The 24,993-nt window shown below is 41.3% G+C and overlaps 1 protein-coding gene across 1 annotated transcript in view; it reads left to right on the top strand.

Annotated features, from left to right (window-relative positions):
- The window catches only part of KCNK1 (potassium two pore domain channel subfamily K member 1), a 42,797-nt gene extending 39,885 nt beyond the window's left edge, over positions 1-2,912 (top strand). Inside the window, exon 3 of the mRNA XM_077894476.1 lies at positions 1,938-2,912. Within this exon, the coding sequence (XP_077750602.1) occupies positions 1,938-2,197 (260 nt within the window). The 3' untranslated portion in view covers positions 2,198-2,912. The remainder of the gene's footprint in view (positions 1-1,937) is intronic.
- Positions 2,913-24,993: the final 22,081 nt, after the last annotated feature.

Raw genomic sequence — 24,993 nt, 5'->3', positions numbered from 1 at the left:
CGAACAACGCCTCTACTGACTGTTTAGATTGCTTCCAAGCTGGGAGCGTTATAAACAACACTATAGTAAATCTTTGTATATGTTTATACTTTCTCTACTTGGATATCTTTCCAAGAAGTAGGATTGCTGGCCAAAGTGAATATACCTTTCTTGTGACGCACAGAACATACTGACCTGGTGCTTTCCAAATGGCATTACAAGCTTAAATGATCTGAGCATAATGGTTTCAACCTTCATGGGGTAGCGTGGGCCAGTAGAATTAGGGGCATTCTGTTGCAAATTTGGTAGCTCCAATAAACATTATCTTAATTTTTTTTCATCTGTTAGGTAAACTATTACCTCCTCTTTTTAATTTAGTTTTTTTAGAACTTAGAGAAGTTGAATGTTTCTGTGATTGTATTTGCTAGCTCTACTTCCCTCTTGTGTTCACTGTCTTCTCAAATTCTGCCCAACTGTTGAACTCCCTCAATTTTTTCAATAATGCTAAAGCCTTGAAGATGATCTTAGCACTTGTTACATATGAACCAGGTTTTCTTAGGTGGCCATGTACCATACATGCTGAGCGGAGCAAATATTTCAAAGATATATTAAGTTGTGCATAGGATAAAATCCCACAGCTTTTGCCTGAAACCCCATGGGTATTTTTGTCAGCACTCAAGGGCTTGACTAAACACTGGATGAAGGAAAAGAAGGGGAATTGTCAACTAGTCCAACAATGTCATTGCTATTTCTTTTTTTTTTTTTATGGATTGATTGATTTTAGAGCGAGAGAGTGCACACAGACATGCACACAGCAGGGAGGGGCAGAGGGAGAGGGAGAGGGAGAGAAAGAATCCCAAGTAGACTCCCCACTGAGCACAGAGCTGACATGGAGCTGGATCTCACCACCCTGAGATCATGACCTGAGCTGAAATCAAGAGTTGGTTGCTTGACCAACTGAGGCACCCAGGCACCCCTGTCATCGCTCTTTCTACGGTATACCATGTTAACATCAAAACATAATAGCCAAATTCTACAGATGCTAGAATGGTGTTTCTCTGCATTCTTGAGATAATCAGCCCCCTCGTTCCTATTATGCTACTCCTTCTAGCTGGTTCATTTATTTCCTGAAAATCCTCTGCAAACATCTTACCACTGGGCCATGAAATTGGGATTTTGTTATTTTTAATTTTCATTTTCACTTCCCTGTTCCCTTCCATGATGAATTTTTATTTCCCAGGAACTGATTTTAAATGTGTTGGAACTGCCTTAAAATCACCACTGTCCCATCACCAAATTCAGGGAATAAGTGTGTAACCTGAATCAACAGGTTATCTTTTATTTTGGTGTAAGAAGCTGATAGAGTTAATCAGTGAGTGGTCCACATGCCCCCAAAATGACTGTCCCATCATGGACGCTCAGTGTGCAGTTAGATCCTGGTCAAGGGCGAATCCCTACACAAAGGCCTGATCCATGTTGGCATTGATTCTTAGAGGGGTTTTCATCTAAACTATAATTCCTACTGCTGTCCTTCTTACTCCCTGGTGGAAATACTGACAAAAGTATCGAGTCCTGAATAAGGTGGCAAGCTCTGTGCTGAGCCTTCAATCAAAAACTCTAGGGACATGTCACTGGGATTTTGGGAGCCATTGATGATGAAGCAGAGGTGAAGAGCCCTCTCCCTGCAGGTCTCCCTTTGGGGCAGGTGAGTGCAGGATGGCATTCTCTTTAATGATGCCATGTCAGCCCCAGCTTATTGTTTTCTCAGAAATTACTCCCTGATTCTGAATAATCAAAGTTTGTAGAAAGTTAAGTCATTCTTCATTTTTCTCTGGGTAATCCCTCTTGGAGCCACGGACCTCAGAACATCCCTAGAAATTCAAAAAGTGGCACACTCTTGTGTCGCTGCTTGAGTCATCCATGACTTGATCCCACTGACATGCTTTTCTCTCACTCAGGTTACCTGCTACTTGGCCTCATTGCCATGTTGGTAGTTCTAGAAACCTTCTGTGAACTCCACGAGCTGAAAAAATTCAGAAAAATGTTCTATGTGAAGAAGGACAAGGATGAAGACCGAGTACACATCATAGAACACGACCAGTTGTCCTTCTCATCCATCGCAGACCAGGCAGGGGGCCCCAAGGAGGATCGGAAGCAGAACGAGCCTTTCGTGAGCCTGCAGTCTTCTGCCCACCCTGATGGCTCGGCGGGCAACTGATGGCTTTGTGGCATTGTCCCCAGAGCACCAGGGTCAGGGCCAGGAGAAAAAGCCTTTGTCTTGTTTATTTGAATGAGCATTGTAGAAGCCAAGATGATCTTTTAACAGATATCTACTGTTTGAAATATTTACAAACACACACACACACACACACACACACACACACACACACAACAAAGTCATGAAACAAAGGAAGCTTTTACTCTGGAGGACTGTCTCCTGAGGAAATAGGATATGTACCTATAATTGTACCTATAATTCATATGTGACAAAATTACCTAGACTTTACAAAGAGGTAAAGAATACTTGAAGAAGTGTGCTGCTGTGGATAGAAGCAGATTTTATACTTTTGATTGGGGACTTTGGGATTTAAATCATTTTAGCTGATGGCTAAATAGTAACATTTATATTTAAGAACAAAAAAAAGAGAGAAGCATAGAGATGTGTTTTATAAATAAGTTTATGTGTACCGGTTTGCATGTGCCCATCCCAAATCATTATTTTTGTAGAATCTAACTTAAACCTACTATTTATAATGAATAGGCAACCATTAACTGTGTACATACAAGTATAAATATGTTTATATCTTGTACATATGGTTTAGTCACCAGATCCCAGCATACTTCTTAACCCAAGATTGTAGATGTTTTTTCCTTTTGATTTCTCTTTGTACTAAAGAATCGAGAGTTGCTACAATAAAATAAGAGAAACAATACATTTAGGAGTGAGTTACTATAGTATTCTGCTACAATAAATGTTTCTACCCCTTGTAATAGTATGATATCAAGTGTCTAAAATATTTGTAAGTATTTCTCTGGAAGAGAACAGCTAATGACTAATATGATTTGTAAAAGAAGTTATTTTGTTTTGAAAGTGCGCTGTGATTTGTAGTCACCTGGTACTAAAGCCCAGAACACGAATAGAGAAGCCCCAAATGAACAGATTCTGTTAAATTAATCAGAGAGCTTTTAAATTTACAAGATGAAATCAATAAAAATCATAGCTGGTTGCAATCCTATGCTTTAATATATCAAGACAAGCTTTCCTCCATGTAGGTAATATATATATACTCCTTTATAGGAGCCACTAAGGCAACATTTAACTGGTATACACAGGACACTATTAAGAGCTTTAGAAGAGAAAATGAAAAAGACCCTGTGTGATAGCTGATCCTCAGTGACCTGCTAACCGAGTCTCCTCTCCCCTAGGTAGCTGCCTGGGAGGCGCTGCTTGAGTTCTTGATGGGAATCCATGCCCTGATGAGCTGATGAGCCAACTAAGCAGAGTGTCCTCGCCTTAGGGAGCTTGCTCAGAAACATCTCCATGACGTGCCACCCTGGGCACACACCATTACTAGATCTTTCCTGCTGCCTGCTGACCTTCCATAAGCAGGGCCCTTCCTTATTGTAGGAGATCTCATCTGGCCTCAGAATAACAAAACCATAAGAAGGTTCCATTCTGGAGCCTCCATGCCACTCCAGAGCTCCTGTGATGCCATCAGTAGACACTCCCCTCCCCGCCTTCCAGTGTTCGATTCCTCTAGATCTGGGTGATGCTGCCCTGTAAGCACATTTCTTCTACATCCCGTGCTGTGTCTCCATGGTGGAGGCTGCTCTTAGGCTGGGGGTTGGTGGTTGGTTAAGGAGTGGAATAGAGACTCCTCAGCCAATAGGGCCATGCATCAAGGACACGACTGGGTTTGGAAAATTCACAGATGGTACAGGGGTGTTGCAGGATACAAGCCACAGGAATGGTGGCTTTTACACAGAGACAGTGTCTTTATATTCCTTGCAGGAAAAGAGAACTGACGTGCCACCATTCTTGACTAAGAGGGGAGTGCAAAATACAGAGAAGGAGAAATAGCAGAAAGGGAAAATTCTGAATCATGATGTTATTGAGTCACAGAAATAGTTGATTTTCAAAGCATAATTTTATGATTCTGCAGAGAAGGCACTAACTTAGTGCCCTTCAAATTGCTTTTGTTGTTTTGAATGTGAAGGGGGAGGTGCAAAATTGGGAGCAAGTGTTGCCTCCTGTGCTCTGTTGGATGCATATTGTAAGGCAGAGTATCTTCCTGTGCTTGCTTTTGGTCCTTGGCCAATGAGCAGATGCCCACCTGTGGTCCTGAAGGAGGAGCCTGCTGTCAATCAGAGAACAGACAGTGGACCTGCTGGGGCACAAGGAGCAGCAGGCAGCGAGCAGTGGGCAGCAGGGAGGTGACCTTGGAACTTTCTGGTTGAAGGGGAGCATGGGTGAAGGTGAAGGTGGGAGTGAATACTAGCAAAGAGGATTTGGAGTCAAATATAAGCTCAGTGATCTCTTTGGCAGGAGTGTTCTAGATTGAGTTCTTAAGAATCCCAGGAAATACCCTCAGGATAGAGAAGCAGCAGAAACCCATGTCTTTCAAGGAAAGTACTCCTGTGTATGAATTTCAGGTTACATAAGCAAAACAACAGGACACACTCAGGCCAGCACAATTGTGAAAGTATGAATACTGGATTGAGAAAATGGATTTTCCACATTGGTAAAACTTTGCCAGCCGCCTGTGTGTGGTTTGTGGATCCTAGTGCCCTCTGCCACCTGCTTTGAGAACCATTTGCTAACTGCTAGTAGGTGCACTGAGAGGAGTTGCCAGGGCTGTTGAAAGCCTGACATGAAAGGCAGACTCAGAAGAAAAGAACTGCCTTCTATAGCCCTCCCAGTGGGAGCAAACAGCCCCCAGGACAGCGTTTTTTTTTTTTTTTTTTTTTTTTTTTTAAGTTATTTCAATGTTGTGATTTTCATAACAATGTTAAACTACACTTTAATATACTCTAAGGAAATAGAGTAAGTGGGGATGCATTTCCATACAAAATGATTAAAATTCAGGGTTATTTTAAAGATTTTATTTATTTGACAGAGTACGGATGAGCAAGGGGATGGAGGAGCAAAAGGAGAGGGAGAAGCAGACTCCCCATTGAGCAGGGAACCCAATGCTGGGCTCAATCCTGGGACCCTGGGATCATGACCTGAGCCAAAGGCAGATTTTTAACCTACTGAGCCATCCAGGTCCCCCTAAATGAGTTTAGGTAAATGCTACACCTGATGTGGGGCTTGAACTCACAGCCCTGAGGTCAGTCACATACTCCACTGACTAAGCCAGCCAGGTGCCCCATTAAGAGGCTTGCTTTTTAAATATAACTTCCATTGTCTGAACAATTCTCTTAGGCTAAATATCTTCTTTTTCTTTTTTTTTTTTTTTTCTCCCCTTACTTTTATTTTTTTTTATTTTTTTTTTTTGTTTTTCTTCTATTAAGTTTTTTTTTTTTTTTTTTTTTTTATTGGTGTTCAATTTACTAACATACAGAATAACACCCAGTGCCCGTCACCCATTCACTCCCACCCCCCGCCCTCCTCCCCTTCTACCACCCCTAGTTCGTTTCCCAGAGTTAGCAGTCTTTTTCAAGATGAGGTAGTAAGTTCATGAGTGTATAGCTTTGCTGTCATTTATCTGACTACCAGAGTCTTCTGTAAGTAAATCAGACATTTATTTTTAGTTGGACAAATTGAGTCTTGAGGGTTTTTTTTCATCTTTGTCCATTAGTATATAAGTTGTGACCATTTTATATATATATGTATAATATATATATACATATATATTATATATATATGCGTATATATGCATGCATGCATATAAGTCAGCAATTCTTTCTAAGCAGTGGCTAGACACCCAGAGCCCATTGGCAGTGAGATATTTAACTTACCAATGAGTCTGTAGGTGCTCAGAAACATTAGCATAATTTACCTGAAACTCCTGCATTACTTTATTCTTGCTCTGTATAAATGTTATTGCTTTAAATTGCTGCATTAGGGATGCCTGGGTGGCTCTGTTTATTAAATATCTGCCTTGGATTCAGGTCATGATCTCCAGGTCCTGGGATCGAGCCCCATGTTGGGCTCCCTGCTCAGTGGGGAGTCTGCTTCTCCCTCTCTATCTGCCCCTGCTCATGTTCTCCTTCTCACTCTCGCTCACACACTCTCTCTCAAATAAATAAAATCTTTAAAAAAAAATAAATTGCTGCATTAATGTGACAGGAGTGCCCTTTTTTGATAGGCTAACTTGTATAATGAAAGCCTTCCTCTGCCCTTGTTACCAACTTGCTACACCACGTGATGGTCGAAGTTTAGGACAATATGACCTTAACATTGGGACTAAGCGTCTTGCCACCCATTTGGCAGTGACCAAGCCAGATTTTAAAGGTCACTGCATCATTTAGGGCACACGAACTAGCGGAATTCTGTGACAAAATAAAATAGTAGACTTTTTTTTTTTTTTTTCAATCATGGTCTTATTTTCTCTGGGATGCTCCCCCTGAGTTTTGGGAGCTGAGAAAGAAATCAGGCTGCCTCAGGCACCCTATCTTGGGGCAGAGAGCAGCAGAGCCCAGGGCCATGCCAGGCGCAGACTTCACGTGTCAGTGTTAGTGATGTGCTCCGAGGAAGGGGCAGTGGCTGGAGGACAGGCCTCATACATCAGTCTGCAGAAACCTGGCTGTTGCCATCAAGAATGTATTTCAGATCATTGTGGAGGGGCTTTACGAGAAGAACCAAATGGGGGCGCCTGGATGGTTCAGTCAGTTAAGTGTCTGCCTTGAACTCAGGTCATGTTCCTGGGGTCCTGGGATGGAGCCTTCCCCTGCGTGGCCCTGCTGCTCAGCGAGGAGCCTGCTTCTCTCTCCTGCTCTGCTCCTCCCTACCTACTCCTTCTGCCCCTCCCTCTTCTCTCCTCCCCATTGCTCATTGTCTCTTTCAAATAAATAAAATCTAAAAAAAAAAAAAGGAAAAGAAATCACCCTGCATTTGAAGTTGTTTCTGGCTGATGTGTGAATCTCAAGTCTTCATGGCTTATCTAAGGCAGAAAGAAAAGAGGCATTTTATACACATTAGGCAGAGTATCAGGTCAAGTGTGAATAGCTTTGTATCCAGGTCATAAAATGGTAAAATCATGGGCGCTTACTTCCCTGCATACATAATGTGTGAGAATCCATGTCGGTGAATCCCACGTGGAGCATCAGACTTGCAGAAAAGAGGTGCATGTGAATCTCATCCCCGTGACAGCTGCCTGTGAGCTAAGGAGAAAGAAAGATGCTATACCGGGGAGTAGAGAAAGAATGAAGAGTTTGCAGCGTGAGTTACACACTCTTTTTACAAAAAAGAAAAAAAAAATCAATGTAAGCTACCAAAATCACCTGAAAGCATAGACTTGTTTTAAAAAAATTTATTATAAGCAGTAGCTAAAAATCAGTATAATGACAAAGCTATAAATAACTAAATATAACAGTGAATCATTACCCTTATAGGTTAATAGACGAGCTGAGTGTGGTGAAAAATTCAAGGTAGCTTGACATCATTTGCACACTTAAGTTTTGGACTCTCCCTACCAGTTTTTTGCACCATGCCTCACATCCTCAAACCCCCCCCCAGCCCCCTCCAGATCACCCATGGGGCCCCAGTCCATGTGAAGAGGTAAAGGTGTGTGAAGGGGTCACAGGAGCTCCCCTCTGATCTGGTTCTAAAAGGAACTGGTTCTTGGGGAACAGGTGAACCTAAGGGCTGTCTGCAGGTGTTACAGCTCAAGGATTACAGGAGGGTGTTTCCAGGGGCTGAAGGAGATGATGAATGCAAAGCAAGGAGCCAGCATCTGGTGCTTAGTAGGAAACGCTTTCATGCCTGTCAGCTGCTACCATTAAAACCAATTTTAGGGGCACCTGGGTGGCTCAATCGGTTAAGTGTCTGACTCTTGGTTTCAGCTCAGGTCATGATCTTGGCCCCTTGTGGGGCTCCATGCTTAGGGGAGAGTCTGCATGAGGATTCTTTCCCTCTGCCCCTTCCCCCTCTCACATGCACTCTCTATATCTCTAAAATAAATCTTTAAACAAAAACAATTTTAGGCATTTCCCTGAAGGACAAGTTGATTCCTAGTGCTGTGTAAGTGACATATGGTGCAGGTTCTCAAGGAACTCACCTGTTTTCTATGTGGAGAATAAACAATACACTAATTAGCAACATGAGGTCATGAAATTCCAATACTCTGTGGTGTCTTGCAGATGGAAAATGATCATGAACTCAAAGGAGGAAGAGGTATCTGGCATTGGGGTAGGTGGTGTCAAAAATCCAGAAATAGGGAAAATTGAAACCAGATAAGTAAAATCATGTTTAGTAAGAGCTTATTGTGTATATAATAGCAGTTCACAAACTGGGAACCTTGAAACCCAGAACCAATATGAAGTGCAGAATGGCTAGAAAGTGAAGAGGAGGGAGAGTTTTAGCCTTGACAATGGTCACCAACGGCAGGGATTGGTTAAAAGTGGTTATCTCATACCAATTAAGCAAGTTAAGACTTAAGTTTCTTTTGTGATTATTAGAGGCATTTACAGGAAATAACCTAAGTTTCACCCACATTCTTGAAATAAGCAAGCGTTAGTTTGGTGTATATGGTTTAAGTGTTCAGATGACACCTATGTGGCTCAGTCGGTTAAGCCTTCGTTCAGACTCTTGGTTTCGGCTCAGGTCATGATCTCAGGGTCATGAGATCGAGCCCTGTATGAGGCTCAGCACTGGGCGTGGAGCCTGTTTTGAGCTCTGCCCCTCCTCTGAGCTCTCACATGTGAGTGCCCACATATGTGCATGCATGCTCACTCTCAATAAATGAATGAATAAATAAATGAATGTTCCTGTCTGCTCAGGGAGTTTTCAAGCCTGGCCTCCATTTTGTATTTCACTTTAATAGTAGGAAAGGTTTTGTGGGGCCACTGGATCTTAGAAACACAGGGTAGTGGCATTTAGGAGAGCAGCATAAGCCAAAGTGACGAGCACAGCTGGGTGGCTATAGAATAGGGACTTGTGATACAAATTATAAGGCACCAGTCCTGCTCCTAGGCCCACTTGAGCCGTTCTCTGGTCGTGGGGTGATGGGCAAACTATGGCTGACCTCAGCTCATCTCTCAGGTGGGGAGAATTGTATCTTCTTTGGGTATGTAAGGGTCCCAGCAATTTCTTGAAAAGCTCTTAGCACAGCACCCTGGCATATCATCTGTCATAACAAAATTTAGGTGCCAGAATTACTTTTTTTTTTTTCAGAATTACTTTTTTAAAGATTTTATTTATTTGAGAGAGAGAAAGAACACAAGAGCACAAGCTGCGGGGTTGGGGGGTTAGAAGGAGAGTAAGCAGACTCCCCACTGAGCAGGGAGCCCGTTGTGGGGTTCGATCCCAGGACCCTAGGATCATAACCTGAGCTGAGGCAGATGCTTAACCCACTGGCCACCCAGGTGCCCCAAGTGCCAGAATTATTTAATAACCATTCTGAACCTCAAAATGTTTCTACATCCAGCTTGCTTCTTATATAACAGTAATATTGGTAACTAAGTAGATGAAGGAATAGTGAGAAATACAGTAGGAAGAGTGTTTTGAAAACTTAGTCAAAGTACCGGAGTGTTCTGAGAATTGGAACATAGATACCAAAGGCAGAAGAAGGTTAACCCAGGCTAGGAGTGGGAAGGAAGCTGGGTCCCTGTCACAGTCATGAGACATGCGCTGGTAAACGTGGACTAGAAGAGAAACAAAGGAGGAAAGAAAGAAGTGGTGAGGGAACACTCCCACAGAGCTTCAAGGGGTATCACCATGATTTCCTACTCATAAAAATTATAATGAAGAAGAGACAAAAGCTTCTAATCTAAACCTAAAGTAGTAGTACTCAAAAAAAAGTTGAAACCACAATGAGATATCACCCCACACCAGTCAGAGTGGCTGTTATCAAAAGACAAGAAATAACTAGTGTTGGTGAGGACATGGAGGAAAGGGAACCCTTGTATACTATTGGTGGGAGTGTAAATTGGTGCAGCCACTGTGGAGGACAGCATGGAGGCTCTTCATAAAGTTTTTAAAAAATTTAAAAGGAATTATCATGTGATCCTCAGCTCTCCGACTGGGTATCTGAAGAAAATGAAAATACTAATTTGAAAAGATATATGCACCCCTGTGTTCACTGTAGCATTATTTACAATAGCCAAGACATGGAAACAATATATATGGAATATTACTCAGCCATGAAAGAAGAATGAAATCTTGCTATTTACAACAACATGGGTGGACCTAGAGTGTGTTATGCTCAGTGAAATAAGGCAGTGGGAGACAAATCTCAAGATGATTTTGCTTATATGTGGAATCTAAAAAAACAAAACAGTCAAACCAAACAAAACTTAGACTCATAGATACAGAGGATGGATTGGTGATTGCCAGAGGGGAAGTGGTTTGGAGGTAGGCGAGAGTCAAGAAATGCAAATCTCCACTTATAAAGAAGTCACAGGGATGACTTATTAATAATAATAAGCATGGAGAATATAGTCAATAACAATTGCATTCACTTTGTATGGTGACAGACATTAACTAGACTTCTTGTAATGAGCATTTCACAATGGATATGAATCTCCAACCACGTTGTACACCTAAAACTAATAAGATATTGCATGTCAATTGTAATAAAAACAACTAATAAGAATAAAAGTACAGGTTGAGAAGAGATGAGTTTGGTTGGTGATAATGTTGGTTTGGTGTAATGCAGATCTTCACAGAGAGTAAATGAGATGATGTGTGCAAAAAAACCCAGTATGGTGCCTGACATTTGGAAGGAAGGTAACAAGACACAGAATGTGGGCAAAGTGTCGACTGCTAGAAAATTCCAAATGTGCTAAAGGAAATGACATTGGATTTAGCTACAAGGTGGACATGGCAGTTTTATGAAAGCAGAAGTGGGATAAAGAGACCAGGAAAGGCTCTCAGCATAGATACCCAGAGTGGAGAGGGGGGTGACCTTAATGCGTATAACACAGTGGGTCTGATAAATATTTTATTTTTTGTAAAGATTTTTAAAATTTATTCATGAGAGACACACAGGGAGAGGCAGAGACACAGGCAGAGGGAGAAGCAGGCTCCATGTAGGGAGCCTGATGTGGGACTTGATCCTGGGACTGGAATCATGCCCTGAGCCAAAGGCAGACGCTCAACCATTGAGCCATCCAGGCATCCCAATATCTTATTTTTTAAAAGATTTTATTTATTTATTTGAGAAAGGAAAAATGAGCTGGGAAGAAGGGCAGAGGAAGAGGGAGAAGCAGACTCCCTGCTCAGCAATAAGGAGCTCGATCCCAAGACCTGGTATCAAGATCTGAGCCAAAGGCAGATGGTTAACCAATGAAGTCACTCAGGCACTCCAAACATTTTAAATAGTATACATGAATAGTCGGAAACAAAGGACATATTCCTACCTGTACCTTCTGAAATACTTAGCCATAATCTAAATATGTTTTTGTATCCTGCATAGAATTCCAGTTGTACACACATGTGACATCTAATGCCAACTTATTTTATTCTTATGTGGCTCGAGCCTTAAATTTAGGAAGCTAATTTGGTAGAATGATGGATAATTACAGAATTGCATCTACAGCTGTTTTATAGTAATATATTACACATTTTATTTTTATTCCATTCCATGTAACTAGTGAAAGTTCTTTGTCAAAGATACCAATTCCAAAACTATTTCTCTGTCCATGAGACCCCATGGACTAAGTGCTAGTCCTGTGACCACCTGGGTTAACCCAGATTTAGAAGTTGCCACCGGGTCGTGAGGTAAGCACTGATTCTTCAGTGGGGGGTGAGATGAGACCTGTTCCCAGTGAAGAAGATCATTTTCATATCAGTTACCACGGGGAAAGAGTTTCCCACATAATTCTGAAACAACATTATCTTGTGCCTATTTACACATGGCAGTTTATGACTTCCTGTGTCCAGGTAATAGCAAACAAGCTATCAACTAGGAATTGGTTTTTAACTGGCCCTGCTCCACAATGATGATCAACGCTCACAACAGTTACACTGGAACTATGTAGAAGATTTTAGTGCCTTCAAAGAAAGATGAAATCATATCCAGTAGAGTAGTTTTGCATGAATCTCACTGCACACTGATGCTTTGATAGTGACTAGTCCTAGTTATCCCATTAAATTTATACACCATTTCCCAACTGTATCTTCATAAAATAATAGTACAAATATGTTCTGTGGTGAACATTCCTTAAAGTGGGTCAGTATTGTGTGAACTGCAACGTTACTGATTTTTTTTTCTTTTTAGTGGGTATCTGTAGATGAACATCCCTGAAAGGAAGACAGTGTATTTTCATCTGCAGATGTGCCAAGACATCAGGAGATTTCTTCTTGCTCCTCTCAAAATTGTAGGTCTAGATGTTGGGTGATGCCGGACTGGCTACTCATCTCTTTAGCATTTTAACACATTCCTCCTTAGAATGGGACAGGTACCAATGGTCTCCCCATTCATCAGACATGTCACCAGTCAAAATTGATTAAATTCCCAATAGATATGTTCATAAAGAGTGGGAATTGGACTTAAAATTTAGTGTGAAAAGGAAGTGTACCAATGGAGTCAGATATCCTAGTTGGCAAGAAACCCAAGACCTTTGAGCTTCAGATTTTATCCTAGAAGCCTGCATTGGAAATGATTACAGAGATCAGATAGCCTAACAGGGGACTGAATGTAGAGAGCCCAATGCTGTTCTTTTGAATTTTTTTCCAAGAAAATTCACAAACTGTTCTATGTCTCTTAAGTTCTCTAAGTGGATCAGTTTGAACCAGGTGACACGGACCACACCATCCTCTCCATGGTGTTGGCCTGATTATTCTTTCCTTGATCCAGGCCAGCCCGTGATTCCCACTGAGCCTATAGTTTCAAAAGGACACAGTCATTCCTTTGTGAAGCAGCACCTTACGTGAGACAACATATCACACCATCCCCTAGTTTTCAAGTGATTGGAGAGAGTGGAAAGAGAATGAGAGATGGTCAAGTGGCAACAGGATGAGGTAGACCAGAGCGTCCTGAGATTAGGAATCTAGACGGACCTGCTGGGTTACAGGAATGGCCAATGCCTTACAAATGTAGGTCAGAAACCAGAGGCTCAATGTAGAAAAGGGATAGTAAGACTTAAGTCTTAGAAGCAGAAGATGTAAACCAAAGTCAAGGTCTATCTCCTCATTTAAGAGCAAGGAGGGTAGTCCCTGCCAGACTATCTGCAAGGTGAACCATAAGTTACAGTGAACTCCATTCAGGGTTAGTAGGAGTATTTAGGAATGGTAGGGGTAGGGTGACCAGTTGCCCCAGTTTTCCTGGGACTGATGGTTTTCCTGAAATGTAGGGCTTTCGCTGCTAAAACCAGGACAGTCTTGGGCAAACCTGGAAGGTTGATCGCATAGATTGGATTCATTTATCCTTTGACAAACATCTACCGAGATCCCGAACTGTGCTCAATGCTACACTAAACACTTGCACAACAAAACTGACGCTATTCTCAAGAAGCTTGCACCAAGGGGCCCAGAGAGGCATTGGCCAAACAACACAACTACTGTAGTGGATGCTATCATGGGCTTCCCAGAACCCCTTCCGGGACTGAGGCACTACCTCCCCAGTGCTCTGCCTGCACTGTTGCTGGCTAATGGCTCACTGCTGAGTCTTTTACTTGTCCTCTGCTGAAGAAAGCTGCCTTGTTCAGGGTGATATCTCCTCCATGGAGTCTATCCAATGACAGCCAATGCCAGGTTCAAAGGCCCAGCCCTGTGGCTCCACTGTGGACCAATTCTCAGAGCCATCCTCAATGCAGCACACCCCATTTGAGTACCCACCAACATACCACTCATCATGGGACTTTAAGGGGTCAGAGCCAGTCTCCCAGGGAAGCCAGCCTGGGACCAACAACTAAAGTAGCACCTGTGCAGGGATCCAGAGCAGAGGTAGAGTGCTCCAGGAGGATGTTAGATTTGATCTTGTCAGTGTTCGAAAATGAGTAGAAGTTTAGTAGGTGAATAAGGAGAGAGGATGGTCCAGCCATGGAAGGGACAATAAAGCTCATCATGGGGCATAAGTGTGGCCACAGCAGAGAAAGCAGCAGTGGGGGTGAGGAGGTGGGGGCGGGGTCTGATGGGAGCTAAAGCTGGAGGGGCAGACCCATGGGGAAGGAGTAGTGTCTGTGGCCTACGAGCAGTAAGACATCACCGAAGGGCTCTAGGCTGACGAGTAACAGGATCCTGTCCAAGTACAGGAGATCAGATTCACTTAGATGAGAGCTGGTGGCAGGCAAGAATGGCAGATGCGAGATGCTGCCCTCATTCTAGCTTGGTCTTGCTGCCCAGGTCAGCAGCAGGCCCAGGTTGGAATGTGGCCGAACCCACATGCAGGGGATCCAAGAGCTTCAGCTGAGCCAGACAGGGCCTGAAACCAAAGAACCAGCTCAACAGTTATGGGAAGGTAGGAGGTTTATATTATTATACCAGTGTACCCAAATTATGTAAGTTTTGTGTTTCAGGGGAAAAAAAAGGCAGTGGAGAGAGGCTTTGATTAGGGATATCTTCTATTTATTCTAGACATAAATTTAAACCTCCAGTTGCTCTTTACTTGCCTCCTCTCTCCTGCTTTGCTATTCCCCTCTGTTTCTGTAATGTAAGTACCTGACTGAGCTATTTCACTGGGAAGGCATCCATGTCTAAAGACACCCGTCTTGAATAAATACGTTGCCAGCTAGCTGTATGGACATAGCTACTAGCAAAACAACCAGGGAAGGAATGGGACCATCTCACGCATGGAGTTCCCTCTTTCAGAAAGCCCTGGGCAATAGTTGGCTAACCTCTTGAGTGACCCTGCTGCTCCCTCCCGGGCCTTAACTCCCACTCTTATGCTTTAAATGAACCAATAAAGAGTGAACCAGTTTTTCACTCATTTGTGGAATCTAAAAAACAAAACAAATGAGTGAACAAACAGAAAGGAGAAAAAGACGTGTAACTACTGGTGATTCAGCTGTTGTTGTCAGAGGGGGTGGGGTGGAGGGATGGGCAAAATGGGTGAAGGGGAGTGGGAGATAGAAGCTTCTAGTTATGGAATGAGTAAGTCACCAGGATGAAAGGTACAACATAGGGAACATAGTCAATGATGTTGTAATGGTGCCGTGTGGTGACAGATGGTGGCTACACAGTGAGCACAGTGTAACATAAAAACTTGTCAAATCACTATGATGTACACTTGAAACTCATATAACATTGTGTGTCAACTATATTCCAATACATTTTTTTTAAAGAATGAACCCACTTAACCCAAATAGCCTACCCTTAGACCCTAATAATGGCAGAGTTCTTTCTCTCTTTCTCCTGGTGACCTTGCTGTGTGGCCCTCCGGTGTGCCCTGTACCTTCCAGCCTCAACATTGACCCCTAGTCTGTGGAGGCTTGCTACCCAGGCAAGGGTCCAAGGCATTCCTTGTCAGTGGCATCACTTTTAATAGGCTGAGACCAACACAGTGACTTCATTTATTTGACTCATCTTCAATTTATGAACTTTTTGTGCCAATAACTACTGTATGATAAAAGCACACTGGGAACCAGACATGGTCACCATGAGAGGCCCCATCAGTCATGGTAAGAAACCATTTTGCCTTTTCACCTGCCAACCCATATGGTGTCATCATAGAGCTCGAGAGAGGCCCTTGATGGTTTTCCCACAGCTTCATTGCTCCAAGCTTCCCAAACCTCCTTCCTCTCCAGGACAGCACTCAGGCCCCAGCCTGAGTGTATTATCACCACTGGTTCTGGTAAATATTGAATAAAAAAGGGAGTTACTGGTTGCTGAGTGCACCTAGGGCAGATTAAAGGGCTGTTAAATAACTGGAGCTTGAAAACTAACACAGTGTGAGAGACCTTGCCTCTAGAGTCAACCACTTTGCCGGCTCACAGAGCTGTTTGGAACATTCCCCCAACACTGTTTCTAAAAATGCACTAAGATCGCCTAACCAAGGAAGCAGAAAGCCCTGCTGGAAGAGCTATACCCGTAGCTTTTAAGTCATGTCTGAAATTGAACATCCTGGTAAGAGTCATTTTCATGAACATAAGTGGATTTAGCTTTCTATTTATAAAGGGAAAGATCTAGGAGGTTTTACCCTTCGAGATCTGGAAAGATCTTAATCCTTGCGGAGAAGTGTGTGTGGTTGGGATATATAGGTAAAGATGCAAGTACAAGAAGAAATGAGGGAGGAAGAAAGGATGAGATTACAAATAAAGTAGGATTGGGATCCCTGGGTGGCGCAGCGGTTTAGCGCCTGCCTTTGGCCCAGGGCGCGATCCTGGAGACCCGGGATCGAATCCCACGTCGGGCTCCCGGTGCATGGAGCCTGCTTCTCCCTCTGCCTGTGTCTCTGCCTCTCTCTCTCTCTCTCTCTGTGTGACTATCATAAATAAATAAAAAACAAAAAAACTTTAAAAAAAAAAAAACAAACAAACAAATAAAGTAGGATTATTTTGGGGGGCCCATACACAGTCAAGAGGTAATTGTACTCATTCTAATATTGCATTTTTTCTATGATTGTTTTCCAGGCATTATCTCAAAGCAACCCACAAGTATTATTAGCCTTTTAGGTATAAAATAGTTATAATTAGGAAGCAAAAGCACAAAGGTAAAGATATGTGTTGTGAGAAGCACAATTAATGACATCAGGAAACAGAGTCAAGTTTTCTGATTGATATCCTCCATATAGAACTGGACTTGCTCCTGGCTGATGAAAAGCCAAACAAGAATTCTTTGTTTATTGCCAAATCACAACTGAAAGTCAAGTCAGATCGTGTTACATAGTAGAACGTAATGTTCATTGTATGAAAACATGAAAAATGACTTAAGATCTAAGTCTTTTTATAGGTGGTAAGCACTTCACATGCACTGTATTATAATTAATGCCTATGGTATTTCCATGAGATAGCTCACTGTCACTTTCATGGTAGAAGATATTCCAAAAAATACAAGATAATTTTATCCATAGAAGTAGATATTTGTGTGACATGTCTAGAGTAAGTGATGTTCTGCCTAAAGGCTTCTTTCTTTCAATGTTGATGATGAATGGGAATTTACCTTAGATCTGTAGATCTGATCATTAGATCTTCCAACTCAACTACTTCCTGGAAAATTAATGAAAGAACTGTCACCTTCTCATCAAGTGAAGCATTATTCAATTTTCTGAACAACTCTCTGACCTCTGTACCATTCATACTTCTCTTTACAATAAGTTTCTTGCCAAGAGAAAGCAATAGAAAGATCATTGAATACCACTAGAGCATGTTTATTTACCTATTGAAATGTAAGCCCTGGGGTGCCAGTTAAGCAACTGACTCTTGGGTTCGGCTCAGGCCATGATCTCAAGGTTGTCAGATTGAGACCCATGTTAGTCTCCATGCTCACTGCAGAGTCTGCTTGGGTTTCTCTCTCCCTCTGCCCCTCCCCCTCTCTAAATAAATAAACACATCTTTAAAAATAAATAAATGTAAGCCTTCCTTCAATAAAGCATAGATATGGGTTTTTTTTGGGGGGGGAGAACTCAAAGCTCAAAATACGTTACCAGGTCTAAAGATTTGTAGCTGCAATAGAGCAGAGTGTGCTGGCTTCCCAGAGGTCTGCATGATCCCAATAACATGTCATGGAGAGGAGTGTTCCCCTCATCACCACCCTCTGCCTCCCCCTCCAGAATGCGGAGACACTCTTCTGTGAGGCATTCAAAGAATTGTCACCATTCTTTGTTTCAGAAGGGAGCTCCAGTGTGGCAGAAAGGAAGGCTGAGGTTTCTACCTGTCAGCTCTTAAAACCACACCATTTCCACTCTAGGCCAAGATTTGGAATGCCTGTGGCATCTGCTGGAGGGTGTTTGATAAGGTGAGACTATAACCTCTCCTCCTCATTTTTCTGGGAACCTGAAGGCCCTAGAAGCTGTGAGCTCACTTTGTTGACTAATGGAGGAGACTCTAAACACTGCCTGGTCACTGTGCAGCCCAGAGATGGAGGGTTGAGGCTGTCACACCCCCTTTCTTTGACTCAGTGTCTGACTTGAGCTAAAGAGGGAAATCTCATCAATAAATTATTATCAAAATCTAGAGAGGCCTTTTAGGAATAATGTATAGGCAATATGTGGGCAAGACATATGCTTGTATTATAGATATAAGCAAGCCAAAGGGGTAAGCATAGGGGGGATGCTAAGTGCATTTGGAGTCCTTTGAAATGCTGGGGTGACCCCTCAAAACTTCTGCCCACAGTCCCTCAGTGCTATCCTCTGCTTAAATAGATCATTGACTATAGATTTGATTTATTTCCTTTTTTTAATTAAGATTTATTTATTCTTTGAAAGAGAGGGAGCGTGGGGGTAAGGGACAGAGGGAACGGGAGAGACAATCTGTTACTCCATGCTGAGCACAGAGCCCAATGCAGGGCTCCATCTCACAACCTGCAAATCACGACATGCACCAAAACCAAGAGTTAGATGCTTGACTGACTGCACCACCCTGGTGCCCCCACAAATTTGATTCTTAAACATAGATGAAATTCACTTAGCAGCTTCCTTCCTCAAAATCTTCAACATGACTTTCTTTTCTCAAGTTTAGACTGTTTCACAACCTACTGAGAAGGTCTGATGCTTTCACAGTTACAACAATGATATAATTTAAAATGAGGCAGAGTCTTAAGACAAGGTGACTTTGTAGGCTTTGCCACAGGGTCTGTGGGGGTCTGAAGCTTTAGTCTAACCATTAAAGTTTCATTTTCCTCATCCCCAGCTTTGCCTTCCCTTATCTTTTTTTAACTAAAATATATTTACATATATAATATTGTATAAGTTTAAGAGGCACAACATGTTGATTTGTTGTATTCATATATTACAATATAATTGCCATCATAGAATTAGCTAGCACCTTTATCACATCACATAATTATCATGTCTTTTTTTCTGGTGGGAATAATTAAGATCGAGTGTCTTAGCAAGCAAAAGTAAACTTAGAATTCTGTGTCCAGGAAGATACGGTGCTCCTGGGTGACTCAGTCAGTTAAGTGTCTGCCTTTGGCTCAGGTCATGATCCCAGAGTCCTGGGATCGAACTGTCTGTCAGACTCCCTGCTGAGTGGGAAGTCTGCTTTTCCCTCTCCCTCTGCCCCTAACCCCTGCTCTTGCTTTCTCTCTTTCTCTCTCAAATAAATAAGTAAAAACTAAAAAGAAAAAAAAGAATTCTGTATCCAAGAAGACAGAATAGAGGTATTTTTCCTTATTTTTCTCACTAATTACAACTTTGGACATTATATACAGAATAAACACAAGAAAATTCTGAATAGTGGAGCCAGGAAGACACAGCAAGCAAACATCACAGGAGAAAAAAAAAAAATGTCCCATGACATCCAGGCCAGCAAAGGCATATTAGGAAGCCTAGACTTCAAACCTCACCAGGCTATAGTGAGGCACTCCATTGCTGTCACCCAGGTAGTGCAAGAAGAGGCCAAGCAGGGGCTAGGGACTGCATATCAGGCAGTAAAGAGCCTCCTCTCCTACTCACTTCCCTCCACTCCAACAGTATCAGTAGAGCCGGACTTTGACCTGACAGATGCCTCTCCCCCTACTGCTCCTTCAGAGTCAGAGGAGGCCTAGTAGAAGGGCTTTAATCACCACCCATGGTAAGAGACCAGCCACACAATGGTATCAATGGAGACCATGTGGAAAGCCAAAACTTCCACCCCTATCTAGAAGTAACATTGAACCCCTTTCCTCTCAGGAGTCAGTGAAGCTAAATAGCAAACCTGGACTTTTACCTCCTCCTGTTGGTAATGAGGCAGTGACCTTCACCTTCTGCCTAAGCTGTATAAGAGAAAGCTATTAAAATAGAAGGTTTAAATAAGAGTCACATTATATAATAAAAAAATGTTCAGGTTTCAATTGAAAAACACTCAAACCAAGAACTCAGAAGATCTCAAACTGAATGAAAAAACACTCAGCAGATTCCAATGACAACATGACACAGATGTTAGAATTTCTGACAAAGATGTTACAGCAGCCATCATAAAACACAATTATGAACACACTTAAAACAAGTGAAAAAAAAGAAAGTCTCGACCAAGAGAAGAACTTCCTCTACTTGATAGAAAGTATATGCAGACAAAACAAAACAAAACAAAAAACACCTACAGTTAACAATATGCTTAATGATAAAAAACTGAATACTTCCCTCCTAAGACTGGGAACAATGCCAGGATGTTTGCTATCACCATTTTTTTTTCAAGATTTTATTTATTTATTCATGAGAGACACACAGAGAGAGAGGCAGAGACAAAGGCAGAGCGCAAAGCAGGCTCCCCACAAGGAGCCTGATGTGGGGACTCAATCCCAGACCCCAGGATCACGCCCTAAGCTGAAGGCAGACACTCAACCACTGGGCCACCCAAGTGTCCCAACTATCACCATTTTTATTCATCATAATTCTGGACACTGTAACAGTATTCAGTGCACCAAGGCAAGAAAAGGAAATAAAACACATAAATATTTAAAATAAAGAAATATAACTGTCTCTATTTGAAGATGATGTGATGGTCTATATAGAAAATCCCAAAGAAAAAAAAAATTGGGCGCACCTGTGGCTCAGCGGTTTAGGGCCTGCCTTCAGCCCAGGGTGTGATCCTGGAGTCCCAGGATCCAGTCCCACATCAGGCTCCCTGCATGGAGCCTGCTTCTCCCTCTGCCTGTGTCTCTGCCTCTCTCTCTCTGTGTGTGTCTCTCATGAATAAATAAAAAAAAAATCTTAAAAAAATAAATAAAATCCCAAAGAATCTACAAATACTTTCTAGAACTCACTAGTAAAAGAAGGAAGTTGGACCCTTGCCCTAACACCATATATTAAAATTATCTCAAAATGGATCAAAACCTACATATAAGAGCTAAAACTATAAAACTCTTAGAAGAAAACATAGAGGAAAAGCTTCATGACATTGGACTCGGCAATTATTTCTTGGATATGACACCAAAAACATAGGCAACAAAAGAAAAAAAATAGATAAATCAGACTTCTTCAAATTAAAGGCTTCTGTGCATCAAAAGACATGATCAAGAGAGTGAAAAGGCAACACAGAGAATGGAGAAAATACCTGCATATGGCATATCTGATAAGAGATTAATATCCAAAATGTACAAAGAACTACAACTCAACAACAAAAAGCAAACAATCCAATTTTAAAAAAATGGGTAAAGGACTTGACTAGATATTTCTCCAAGAAGATATAAAATGAACATAAGTACATGCAAAGATGATAACTAAGCATGAGGAAGATGCAAGAAAAATGACAATAAGATGCCACTTTACACCTATTAGGATCAATTATTTAAAAAGAAGAAGGAAACAACAGAGTTGGTGAGGATGTGGAAAAACTGCAGCCCTTGTTAATTGCAGGTGGGAATGTAAAACGGCACAGCTGATGTAAAATACAGTATGATAGTTCCTCAAAAAAATATGCATGGAATTATCATATGATCTAGTGATTCTACTTTTATACCAAAAGAATTGAAAGCAGGGTCTCAAAGAGATACTTCTACACCCACGTTCATAGCAGCATTGTTCACAATAGCCAAAAGTGAAAACAATCCTAATGTCTATTGATGGATGAATAGATAAACAAAACATGGTATAAACATATAATAAAATATTATCCCATCTTTGAAAGGAAGGAAATTCTTCATTCCAGTAAGATGACAGTTTTAGTTTTAGCTGTGTCTATACAGTATCTATTCTACTTTAAGAAATTTGAATTTAAGGGGTGCCTGAGTGGCTCAGTTGGTTGAGTGTCTGACTCTTGATTTCAGCTCAGGTTATGATCTCTGGGTCACGAGGTGGAAACCCATGTTGGACTCCACACTAGTCCAGAGTCTGCTTAAGATTCTGTCTCTCTCTTTCTACCCCTCCCCCTGCTCATGTATGCTCAAGCATGCATGTGTGCTCTCTCTCCCTAAGATAATAAATAAATAATATCTTTAAAAAAAAGAAAAGAAAATTGAATTTAAAAAATTAAGCAATGGGTTGTTTGCCTCCAAAATACTAGGCAATGAGATAGATCAATCTGAGGACAGAATTAAAATGTCTGTGTGTTTTGGTATTATAGAGGACTTGTCTTTGTATAATAAAGTAATACAGACATTTAGATTGGTTAAAGAAGGACATATACTCATATTACAACATGGATGAAACTTGAAGACATGAAGTCTGAAGTGAAATACTTCAGACACAAAAGGACAAATAGTATATGATTCCACTTATATGATGTACCTGGAATAACCAAATTTATAGAGTTAGTGACTGTCTGTATCTGGGGAGGAGGCAGAGAATGGGGAGTTATATTTAACTGCTACAGAGTTTCAATTTGGTGTGATGAAAAAGTTCTAGAGATAGTGGTGATGGTGAATGTACTTACTGCCACTGAACTATACACATAAATATGGCTTAAGTGGTAAATTTTATTTTTTTTAAGATTTCATTTATTTATTTGAGAGAGAGAGCACGAGTTGGGGGGAGGAACACATAGAGAGGGAGGATCAGACTCCCCACTGAGCAGGGAGCCCAGACGTGGGGCTAGATCCCAGGATCTTGAGATCATGACATGTGCCAAAGGCAGACACTCAACCAACTGAGCCACCCAGGTGCCCTGGTAAATTTTATGTTATGCATATTTTATCACAGTAAAAAAAAAAAAAAAAAAACCTTCTAGAACAATGAGTGCAGTAAAGTCACAGTGTAAAAGATAAACATACAAAAAAACAATTATATTTCTATATATCAACAATGAAAACAAACAAAAATTTAAAATACAATTCCATTTATAATCAACTCAAAATAAAAATGAAGTAATTAGATATAAATCTAACAAAATATGTAGAGAACTTGTATTTTGAAAACTGCAAAAGCTAATGAAAGATATTAAAGATGATATAACTAGATGGAGAGATATGTCATGTTCATGGATTGGGAGATTAACATAGTAAAGGTATCAGCTTTCCTCAAACTGATACCCAAGTTTAGTACAAATTTTTATCAAACTCCAGAATAATATTTTGTAGATATAGACAAAATTATTCTAAAATTTATATGGAGAGGCATCTGGGTGACTCAGTCAGTTAAGAGTTGGACTCTTGGTTTCAGCTCAGGTCATGTTCTCAGGGTGGTGGGATAGAGTTCTGCATTGGCATCTACACGAGTGTGGAATCTGCTTGCCCCTCCTTCCCCGCTCCCGCTGCTTCCCCCACTTGCTTGAACATGCTTTTTTACTGTCTCTCTCTTTCTAAAATCAATAAATCAATAAAATCTTTAAAAATATATAAAATAAAATGTATATGGAAATGAAAAGGAACTTGAAGAGCTAAGCAATTTTGAAAAATAATGAAACGGGAAGAGTCAGTTTACTGGATTCTTTAAGATTTATTACGTAGCCAGTCAAATTGGGTGGTGCTGATAGGATAGACACATCAATCAATGAAACAGAGTAGAGAATCTAAGAATAAACCTACACTAATATGACAAGCTAACTTTTGACAAAGGTATAGAAACAATTTAGTTGAGGAAATCCAGGTTTTTCAACAAATACAAACAGGGTGATTGGTATTCAGAGGCCAAAAGAACTATCTTGAGGTAAGTTTCATTAAGTATACAGTTATACAAAGGCTAACTCAAAATAGACCATGGGCTTAAGGATAAAACACAAAACTATGAGACACGTATAAAAAAAGAAAATACTCAGAGTCTAGAGCTAGGCAAAAAGTTTTTAAACTTGACATACAAAGCATGATCCATAAGAGGAAAATTTGATACATTGGATTTGATCAAAATTAAAATTTTGCCCTATAAAAGGGTCTGCTATGAGGAGTCCCTTTCTTCATATAAAATGCATTTTTATTTTTTATTTTTTTAAAAGATTTTATTTATTTATCTGAGAAACAGAGAGAGAGAGAGCACAAGAGGGAGCAGCAGAGAGAGAGAGGGAAGCAGACCCTCCACTGAGCAGGGAGCCTGACCTGGGGCTGGATCTCAGGACCCCAAGATCATGGCCTGAGCCAATGGCAACCACTTAATGACTGAGCCCCCCAAGCACCTCCATAAAAAACTTATTTTTTAAATGTGGAAACACCATATAAATAGAACAAGTAAATAGAACAAGAGCTACAGATGTTTGGGTATTGAAATGGCAGAATTCAAAGAAAGAGATCCTTCCTTTACTATACATCCCAGCTTCCCTAGAGTTCCCTCGGGATCATTACAGAAACTAGGGCTCTAGGAAAACCAGGTAGAGAATCATGCTGTAGGGAAGGAGCAAAGTAAATAAAAGGTATGAAGGCAGGGTTGTACAGACACAGTAGAAATGGAAATATTTGGAAAATAGGTGTGATCATAGAAGATCAATACAATGTATTCAAGCATCAAGGCACACCAGTTCTTTAGTGCTGGGAAATAACTCTCCATGAACATTTTCATATTTATCCATAGTCAGAGACTTCTGAGCAAAATTACTGGCCACGTGGGTTAAAGGATGATTGAATGACCAACATGCCTCGGAAGTTAGAGATTGTGTACTGCTCTGGAGAATTTAAAGTTTTATCTCCCATGGAGTCATTTGCTTACATTCAAGTGGATAATAAAAGTAGGAACATCCCCCCCCCCCTTCCCAGAGAATATTTGCTTACATTCCAGAGCAAAGGTCTCTCTCTCTTATTTTCTCCTTCAATCTCGCCCTGCCTACCTACCGTCACCCATCCTGTCAGAAGAGGAAAGGAAGAGCAGATGCGTCAGCCGCCTTCGTAAGCTCAGAGTTTCTTAGTTTCAAGGTTCCTCTCTTATAGCTCATGCAGGGACATCAGGCCTTCGTCATGTCATCTCATGAGAA

Source organism: Canis aureus, chromosome 4, assembly GCF_053574225.1.
Source record: "Canis aureus isolate CA01 chromosome 4, VMU_Caureus_v.1.0, whole genome shotgun sequence".
Taxonomy (NCBI): Eukaryota; Metazoa; Chordata; class Mammalia; order Carnivora; family Canidae; genus Canis; species Canis aureus.
The sequence above is the reverse complement of the archived record's forward strand: the minus strand, read 5'-3'. Positions and strand labels throughout refer to the sequence as shown.